Genomic DNA, 10,338 nt, shown 5'->3' with positions numbered 1-10,338 from the left:
ATATATTTAGGCCACTGAGCATGAAACAAGCATCGTCTTCCAAAGACCATGGAAAAGGTGTGTGACTTTTTTTGGTCTCACCTAGCAAAGGGCCACCCCGGTTGGTGGGCAGTCTCAGAAACAGCCAACACTGTGAGACACAGTGTCACAGGCTGTAGTTGTTATTTTGCTGGAAGGGAGATGAGAGTGAAGGATGGAGGAATATGGAATCAGTGAGCAGGTCACTTCCTATCCCTTCCCCAAAGAGGCCAAAGGCAATAAGTCCACTGAAGTCCCTCCCAGGATAGTAAAGGACCCTCGCTGGGAGTAATCACAATGCATGAAGAGGGATATTTTTTAAGGCAACAGGAATAAACTTCATCATTCTTCCCAGAGGAGAGCAAGAATTATACAAGGTGGCCACCAAGTCTGGAAACCAAGCAAAGCGTTAACAAGTGATTTATTGATATTACATTACAGTGAATGACAAAATAGTGTTATCCGTCTTTTTAGACTTTATGGCCACCCTATAGAATCTTTGGAATAGAAAAAAAAAATTAAGATTTTTGTTTTCTCGTCATTGTAAAGCTGTCATCCTGAGTCTAGGCACAGCTAGTGCAACATGTTTCCGCAACCCCACAGGCTCCATTCCCTTCGCCAACACTACTCACAGGAGAAAAACACTGTCGGCATCAACATTTAGCAGCATTTTCAAAATACATTTTTTTTTTATCTTGAATAAAAAGTAAACAATTCTTTTAGTCCAGTAACTCCCTATGGTCTTAATTACATCTAGTACATAAGATATGATCTTTTAACATTTATGTAGGTGAATATTTCTTACTTTGGGGATTTACAACGACGATTTTTTTTTCCACCAAAAAAAAAAAGGAACAGTATCCACCCATGAGAATCAGATCAGCAGTGTAAAGTAGACCCTCAAAGAGCTCAGTCCTGGTGGGAGTGATCTGACATCATCCCCTAGCTCTCAGCTCTTACAGAGGAATCTCAGCGGGCTCAAAGCAGTAAGTATCTGTAGGGAGAAAGGGAGGGGAGGCAACAGATGTTTAAAAAACAACAACAAGGACACCATCTAATAAAAATAGCAGAAGCCAAATCCTTTCATTCCAGGATGTCTGAAGGGCAGAGCTTCTATGGAGCATGGATGCAAGGGAGATGCCTCTCCTAACAAAAAAAAAACACAATAAGTTGTGGGTACAGTCACTCAAAGTCAGAGAAGCGACCACTGCGAGCAACTGGCTTCAACCTCCTTGTCTCCAGGGGAGGACATACCAGAGAACATGGACAAAGCCCGGGCTACAGCCCTGGGCATCCTCAGGCCACTGGTGCTGTGGTTCAACAGCCTTTAGGGAGTGGGGAGAACCAAGAGACCACCACCACCATATGCAAAAAGGCTGCCACTATGGCAACACGAAGGTCAAAAATCAGCTAGAGCTTGGGTTATACGGCGTTTGAAATCCAGCCTGTCCTCGTTTTCTGGCGAAGGGTTTGACGGGCGTGTGCAGAGGCATCTTCAACATGTGCAGGTGACCCTTCTTTCCGAAGGGCAGAGAACAGCCTCTTCATTGCCTCCTTTCACTCATTAGTTTTCCTATCAGTTCATCATTGAAACTAGAAAAGATACTGCAAGCTATCTCAGCTGGCTTCTACTGGGGACCATACTACACATACAACTGAAACATCTGGAGGGAGAAGCACATCTTCCTGGTTCTTCCCCTGGCCGGGCTCAGCATGCTTCTCTGGACTGAATCGGTGTGATCTTGTTCGAGAAAACCGTGTAAACACAGGGCCAGATTTTGTCAGTGTCCGTTCCAGAAAACTGGTGGAGCACTCCTCGGGACCTGAAACACAAAGCCCAGCACACACAGGCATTGCAGGTAAAATGCAAGCACAATCTCAGAGTCTCCATCACACGCTGCAAAGCGTCCAAATGGCCCCTGCAATGTTATCAGCACCCCCCACTGTGGTTTCTAAATAAGGCCATAGCTTTCACAATTCTGGCATGCTTGCCACCATGCCACCTTTTCTTCTCCCCTTTAAAACATATCGAAGAGCATGACTCTTTGGGGACAATCCCAAGTCTGACTCATGACACATTTCTGAAAAGGGAACCACGGACAAGATTTTGTACTCTAAAACCCAAATTATGACCATGATCGTGAAATATGGAATGAGTCACAGTAATCTGATCAGGAACCTCTGACCTAAACGATGGCTAAATTGTTTGGAGGCTACAACGTCAGAAAAGGACCATAGCAGGCAGGTCCGCACACGGGTTTCATTGTTGCTAATATAAAAATTGGGAATTTTTCCACCCAAGAGCCAGATGTCTGCTTCTCTTGAAAAACAGGAATCATTGGTCACACGGAGCCTGGGGGACCCCTGTGGTGATAACTGACTGGAGCTGCATAGAAGCCATAGAGTTCAACTGCCACTCAACTGCCCCAGCACCCCCCACTCCCACCTCCCCCACCCCCTGCCACCCCCTCTGTTGACATTCATTTCCAGGACCTGCCTGGCCCCTGTAGCCATTTGAATTTGAGATCCACAACTTATAGTTTTAGCTTTTCTTTGTAACACTCTTTCCAGACACATCTAGGCCAAAAGTTCCTTCTATTCTGGTATCCGAATAAGATATATATGTGTGGCATTTTCATTTTTCTTTTTTAAGTGGCTGAAATAATGCTTTACATTTTGACACTAAGTATAGATGCAATTTCTAACTGGACAGGGATGATCAGGTGTCAGAGCCTGTACTGGGCGTTGTCTCCCACCAACAACTCCAGCATTTCATCCTGGGAATGTGCTAGGCTTTTAGGGCTTATCTAGCTGAAAGAAACATCCCCCCACCTCTACCCAAGGCCCTCCCCATGAGGCTCCACACCTCTCTAATTGGCCGACTGCCACGAAAACACGGAAGCGCACTCACTTGTAGAGTTTAACCACCGGCTTGGCCACCTCCTTGTACTGTCTTAGCCTGACGTTGACGGCTTCCGGCTTATCATCCTCCTGCTGGACCAGCCGTTCACCGGTGACGTCATCAACCCCCTACAAATGCCAGAGAAACCAGTTAATATGGGCATCGGTCGGGCCATTCCATAGTAAAACACTTTCCTGTGACAACCATGTCTTCACCTTTGATTCCCACCACATAATGGGTTAGGCCTGGGCACCAGTGGTAACAGGGAAGGCACTTGAAAAGAAATGGCACTCTTAACAGCATGTAAGCCCTACTTCATGAGAGCTGACATTAAATCTTTATTAACTTCTCAGATCTTTCCAAGCAGGTTCCTGTGCTGTTGATAAATGAGACCTTCAATTCAGTTTAAATTTCCACGCAGCCTCCCTCTGCCAACAAGCAACCTTTCAACAAAATGGAGATGCTCTCTAAAGCCTGAGTTCTTAATATAGAAAATGAAATGTTTCAAGGAGCCAACTGGTTTACTTAGGGAAAGCACTAACTGAGAAGATCATTTCAGTCCTGCCTCCGCTAACTTTCAAATTCTATCATGTAGCTTTTAGAGTAATCTTACTCGTGTTATTTTACTAAATCAAATAATGATTTATCTAAAGGTAAGTTAGCCGTGGCCGATTTGGCTCAGTGGTTAAGCCATCGGCCCGTGGACCAGAGGGCCATGGGTTGGATTCCCAGTCAAGGGTACCTGCCTAAATTGCAGGCTCAATCCCAGCCCCGGTTGGGGTGTATGTGGGGAATGGCAGATCGATGTGCCTCTCTCATCATCGATGTTTATCTCCCCTTCCATTCTGTCTAGAAATCAATACAAAAAATATCCTTGGGAGAGGATTAAAAAAAGAATTTTCTTAATAAAGGTAAATTAAAATAGGCATGAATCATACACTCATGATAATCAGGAACAAACATTCTGAGAACTGAAAAATGGCAATTAAAAAAAAAATACCTGATTTTTAAATGTATTTTAACCTCCTCAGGAACACTACATAGAAATAGCAAATTGGACAGATCAGAATTTTGCCTCCCAAGTCCATGACCATTCTGCACCCGGGGAGATAGTCAAAAGAAATAAATCTGTCAAAAGGCAGGCTAGAGCAGAACCAAAGTGCTCAGGCAACTCAACTGGATAATCAGAAACTGGCTATAAATTTAAAACTCGCTACAATTCCATTAAATTCCTTTACAGCTCAGGGTCCTGGGTACATAATTTACACTGATGACTTACTGGTGAGTCACATGTGTATTCCATCGCTGCTACCCTGACATAATAGGAGCGAGCGATAGGGATGGGAGAGGCTATACATCACCTATATCCCCCTCTTTTTTCATACGTTTGGCTGCAAAGCTCAGAAGTCATTTCCAGGACTTGAGAGCACCAGCAAATACAGCTGCTTCTGGGAAGAGCAGGAGGATGCTAGGGCAACAGCACTGGCCTTCTGGGGGAGCTCTCGGACCCCAGGGCTGGTCAAGCTGGCCCAGACAAGCACTTTTATTGCTGTGTTTGGAAGCAGCATTGTAACTGCCGGTATTCTTGTTGGGAAACCCAGTCTTTGGAAAGTTAAATCATCTCAAATTTTATGAGAATCTTTGCAAAAGCAGGTCTAGGCAGAGCCAAAATGTGAAGCATCTGTGCTAGACTTCAGTGCATATTCAGAACGTTCTCCCCACCCATTTTTTCCCCTGCTAGTAGCTTCTTGGGATGGAAAAGAGAAAGAGATCTAATAAAGAAATTCCAGAACTACTTACATTTAAAAAGAAGACTTAAAAAGGAGACGAGGCCCTAGCCAGTTTGGCTCAGTGGATAGAGCATCGGTCTGCAGACTAAAGAGTTCCAGGTTCAATTCCGGCCAAGGGCACATGCCCAGGTTGTGGGCTCGATCCCCCCTAGTAGGGGACGTGCAGGAGGCAGCCAATCAATGATTCTCTCTCATCATTGATGTTTCTATCTCTCTCCCTTCCTTTCTGAAATCAATTTAAAAAAAAAATTTTTTTAAAGAATAGTGTTAAAAAAAATATGGAACCTAGTGGTCAGCCCAAATGAGCCAGACTCATTGGAACTTCACTGAACCTCTAGCTAGGAAGGCATCCTTACGGTTCTAATTTTCCAAAATCCCATCCAGCAACCGATGTTATAAACTTTAATTTACATTCCTTAACTACTAGTAAATGAGCCTTTTAAATATTGGTTGGCTATATATATTTGCTCATTTTTCAACAGTCCCGTCCTATCTTTTACCCACTTCTCAAGTAAAATGTCTTGGTTCTTTCTTGTTAGTTTGTGAGCGCACTTTGTATATTCTTACATGTACAAGAGGTGGATTGAAGTCCAGGTTATACACCCTCCCGCTAGGAGGGTGAATCCAGCGTCGGCTGAGACGATCTCTGAGTGTTTCAAATGGAATGTTCAGAGTGATCACGAGGTCCAGGTCACAGATTCTGTCTAGGGCTTCAGCCTGAACTAGTGTCATGGGAAAACCTAAACGCCAAACAAAACACAACAAATGCAAGACATTTCTCAATTCCAATTAGTCGCTGAAATATAACCTACTCCCAAAATTAATGAGAAGAAAACAGGCTACTTTCCAATGTGGTTCCAGCTCTTGGAGTGCTTGAGGACTAAGGAGTCACATGATAAAAGTAGAAAGTTCACTAAACTGAAAGTCACTAGACAAGTCCCAGCTCCAGTCCCGGCTCTGGTCCTAACTACCTGTGTGACCTTGGACAAGTTACATCACCCCCATTTCCTCTTCTGTTAAAGAAGTGAGGGGTCAAAGCAGTATTTGTGCCTTCTTAGCTCTAAAAGTTTGAGTATATTATTCCTAAGTTACCATAAAAGTGTGTGTGTGTGTGTGTGTGTGTGTGTGTGTGTGTGTGTGTGTGTGTGTGATTAAAGTAGGCTCTTTCATCCAGGCTTCATTGGAGCCTGTCTGTACATTAACTAGGTGGCCAAAAGTCCATTCTCAAAAAGAAATGGTGGTCTTAAAACTATCTGGATACGGCAAAATGTATGAACCCAGCCTGGTTTTCCACAGGTGGGAAAACAAACAGCAAAACTGAATTTGGGCTCAAACACATCTCTTCTCTTTTTTCTTAAAGGCAACCTCGGAGTTAGGTAACTGCAAATTATGTTCTCTCCCCCTCCCCTACCCCTGCCCCCAGGAATTAACCTGCATTAAATATTACTCCACGTTTGGCTGGGGTGGGACTACACAGTGGTATATTTTTTCCTAAAAAGAATCATTTCAGGCTGTTTGCTCCGTTAAAAACCTTTCTGTATCTGATATCAGTTGTTGTTGTCGTTGTTGTTGTTCCTTTAAATTTTAGGAAAGGCAGGAGGATGGAAAGCTGAATGGGAATTATAATAGGAAGTGCAATATCCAGAAGATAAACTTTTTAAATCACTTCAGGTAAGGACACCAGCCTATCTCCACCTTTCCATCAGTGGAAATAACAAGATGACAATGTAAAGAAAGGTTTATGGCCCTGAAACACCCACTGTTCAAAGAACTTTTCCTACTGCAGGAAGTCAGTTGTTCAATCATGAATGTCTTACGATCTGTGTTGAAATTCTAAAGTGGTATGAATGTCAAGATTTTCAGAGTGCTTTATGAGTTAAATGTGATCAAATCCACCCAGCTTCAGGTACCAACCACTGCTGCAAACTCCAGTACTCCCCTCAAAGCCTTTCTTATCGACTGTCCATGAGGCCAGGCCCCTCTCTCCAAATCCCTCTCAGGCTGCTCATCAATCATCTTTCCCATAAAGAAACAGGCCCTTCTTGCCTCCTCTCCACATAGCAGGACTACGGGCTAAGTCATGGGTGAAATTCCTGCTTTTCCTCAGTCCTACATGTTTCCCAGTTGCAATCTAGCTCACCTGTCCCCACAATTTCACTTTCAGGCTGCCCATGATACCAGTTGCCTTATCTACACTTCCCTCATTTATTCTTCATTTGTCCATTATCAAATGACATGAAGCCCAAAGATGCCTTGGGCCACATCAACTTGCTTTCGGTATCGCTCTCTGCAGGCCTCATTAGCTCTTTTTCTATCGTTGAAGGTGCCAAGGATACCTCTGCCATATCAAGGATACCTAGGCCTTTGCACTTGCTGTTCTATGCCCCAAATGTTCTTCCTGCAGATCTGACTCCTTATCATTTGGGACATATGTGCATATCTCTCAGGGAGACTTCTTGAACTAGTAAATTTAAAGTGGCCCCATTCTCCCTCTGGCTGGTTTGGCTTAGTGGATAGAGCTTCGGCCTAAGGACTAAAGGGTCCCGGGTTCAATTCCAGTCAAGGGCACATGCCTAGGTTGTGGGCTCAATCCCCAGTGGGAGGTGTGCGGGAGGCAGCCAATCAATGATTCTCTCTCATCACTGATGTTTCTATCTCCTTCTCCTTCTCCCTTCCTCTCTGACATCAATAAAAACACATTTTAAAACATAGCCCCATTCTCCTCCCATTTTCTATCTCATTGCTCTTTTTATTTTCTATTATTTATTACTATAAATAATTTTTTAGTATTATTTTCTATCCCTACATCACTTCCTGAGAAAAGGGACTTTTGATCATTGCTATGCCCTCCTTAAAATAATCAACACAGATGGGCAAATTAGTATATGGCCATACTTCCAAAGTTTATGCCCTGTTAAACTTGCTTATATTTATTATAGGGTTGCAGTTACATATTGGGTTTACAGAGCTCAAAAGAGTCATATAATTTCATGGAATTAAATTAGGATTTTACAATGAGTTGGACTGGTCAAATGCGTATGGTCACTGAATGGAAAATTGGAAGACAGCTACCCTAGTGTGACATTCAAATATTGGCAAATCTGAGTCACAATAAGTACAGAAACAAGAAAAAAAAACAGTCAGGAATTTCATAGCAATTCTAAGGTTAGTTCAAGTTATTAGGACTTGAATTTTTTCTTCTTCTCCTTTTTTCTAGCAATTTGTTTTTATTATATTTGACCATAGGGTTGTTTTGCAATGGATTGGGGGGAAATAAAACTGAACTTTCACTACAGATAGCTTGTTCCAGATTTCCCTTGGAACTTCCTTTCTAATTTCTCCGAGGGAAACTATCCAATGGCACTAGCATATAACTTTTGATGGTGTTTATTACAGTAGGGATATAAATTAAGTTGCATCTCTTCCCCCAAAAAAGACACAACAGAGTGAACCAAGCGTGCAGTATGTTCCAACACTATTCTTATGACAAGGGAAGATAGAACAAGTTCACACAGAGGTGGGGAAAGGTTTATCTTGCAGGTAACATCTCAGTTCGCTGGTTTTCATGTGCCTGACCCAAGGTATACACGTGTTCCCTCTACGCAAAACGGCTGTTCCAGCCTTGCAGATAGCATCAGAAGAAACTGCTTTCATGTCCTCATAGCTATCCTCTTCTGACCCAGCTTGCATTTAGGCTAGTTTCTACACAGAAATTCAACAGAGACCTTGTGTGTCTCATCTTGTAGCACCCAGTCACACTGCCTCTGGCTAAGTATCCCCCTCATATGAAGGCACCCGCACATTGGGAAATTGTGCTGGAAAGTATGTTCATGGTGGCTTTCCTTTGCAATGAAAAGATGGGTGATTCCTTTCTACTCTTCTACACTTTTTTTTTCTAATTGTGAATATAGTGTTTTCAGAATGGGGGAAAAAATGGTGTCTTTAAATAAAGAATTGTTGACTATGCCTGGCTGGCATGGCTCAGTGGTTGAGTGTTGACTTATGAACCAGGAAGTCACGGTTCAATTTCCAGTCAGGGCACATGCCTGGGTTGCAGGCTTGACCCCGGTGTGGGGCTCTTTAGAGTGGGGCGTGTAGGAGGCAGCCGATCAATGATTCTCTCTCATCATTTATGTTTCTATCTCTCCCTTCCTCTCTGAAATTAATGAAAATGTTTTTTTAAAATTTTTTCTTAAAATAAGAATAGCTAACTTTTAGAAATCTCAACATAATTTCTATTAGATCCAGTTATAACTACCTGGCATTGAGGGAAGTGAAAGGTCAAATCATATTTGCCCAAATCAAGTACACCATTGGCCTTAAAGCAGTTTCTTCTGCTTTAAGGTAGCAATGCCTGGCACACAGTGGGCCAACATTTGAATGTAACACTAGGTTAGTTGTCTTCCAGTTTTCCATTCAGTGACCATACTTATTTGACCAGTCCAACTCATTTTAAAACCCTAATTTAATCCCATGAAATTATATGACTCTTTGGAGCTCTATAAACTCAATATATAACATTATTTCTAATATGGAATGGTTAATTGATTTAAATGTCAATTTATTAAACAACTTCTCTGATTATTAAGTTTAAAAACAAACTGAATTTTATAATTGGGGCTTTATAGCACCTGGGTGTGTTCTTGAGCCCCAGACATATAATAACTACCAGGAAGACAGCAATGTAATTCTGTCTGAGTTATCAAGAGATGATTTGGACCCACGTGGACTCTCAGGGCTCAATTCAATCTATGGTTACATAGACTGGAGAGTGGGGAAAGAGTCTCATAAGAGTCCAGAAAAAGCCATGCCTCCTTTATCTTTCCCAGAAAATACCTTTACAATATTACACACACACCCTCAACCAGATCATTTCAACTACTCCTTCCCCCAACAGCTCGCTAGATCCGGGATTGGGGATGCCAGAGAGAGAACATTGGGAGCAGGTGTGGGCACTATGCTATTAGTCTAGTCCAGTGGTTGGCAAACTGCTGCTCGGCAAACCGCAGCTCGCGAGCCACATGTAGCTCTTTGGCCCCTTCAGTGTGGCTCTTCCACAAAATACCGACTTCTGCGCATGGGCCACGAAGTTTCAGTCGCACTGTACATGTGCGCCAGCATGTGGTATTTTGTCTAGTAGACTAATAGTCTACTAGTCTATTAGTCTAAACCCGGGGTCGGCAAACAGCAGCTCGCGAGCCACATGCTGCTCTTTGGCCCCTTGAGGGTGGCTCTTCCACAAAATACTACGTGGGGGAGCACACTACAGTGCGATTGAAACCTCGTGGCCCATGCGCAGAAGTAGGTATTTTGTGAAAGAGCCGGTATTTTGTGGAAGAGCCACACTCAAGGGGCCAAAGAGCCGCATGTGGCTTGTAAGCCATGCTTTGCCAAGCCGCAGTTTGCCTACACTGGTCTAGACCAGTGGTTCTCAACCTTGGCTGCACATTAGAGTCACCTGGGAATCTTTTTAAAATCCTGATTTCTGAGCCTCATCCTCCAGAAACTGTTTCTTTGTTACTAATGCTGTGGCCCCACCCCATAACAAAGAAACAGAATTTCCGGAGGATGAGGCCCAGAAATCAGGATTTTAAAAAGATTCCCAGGTGATTCTAATGTGCGGCAAAG

General features: G+C 43.2%; 1 protein-coding gene across 2 annotated transcripts in view; it reads right to left on the bottom strand.

Moving 5' to 3' along the window:
* Positions 1-407: 407 nt before the first annotated feature.
* AK4 (adenylate kinase 4) overlaps positions 408-10,338 on the bottom strand; it is a 53,871-nt gene continuing 43,940 nt past the window's right edge. The window contains exons 3-6 of one of the 2 annotated variants that reach the window (XR_002829539.1): positions 5,278-5,450; positions 2,930-3,048; positions 1,273-1,841; positions 408-1,164 (exon numbers count right to left, since the gene is read on the bottom strand). Coding sequence is in view for 1 of the 2 variants with exons in the window: in XM_006089780.3 (XP_006089842.1) it covers positions 1,727-1,841; positions 2,930-3,048; positions 5,278-5,450 (407 nt within the window). In the remaining variant the exon portion in view is untranslated. Of the gene's footprint in view, positions 1,842-2,929; positions 3,049-5,277; positions 5,451-10,338 lie in introns of both variants that reach the window. The other variant, XM_006089780.3, reaches the window with a different exon arrangement.

Source organism: Myotis lucifugus, unplaced genomic scaffold, assembly GCF_000147115.1.
Source record: "Myotis lucifugus unplaced genomic scaffold, Myoluc2.0 scaffold_63, whole genome shotgun sequence".
In the NCBI taxonomy this organism is placed as follows: Eukaryota; Metazoa; Chordata; class Mammalia; order Chiroptera; family Vespertilionidae; genus Myotis; species Myotis lucifugus.
This window is presented reverse-complemented; position numbering and strand designations above follow the sequence as displayed.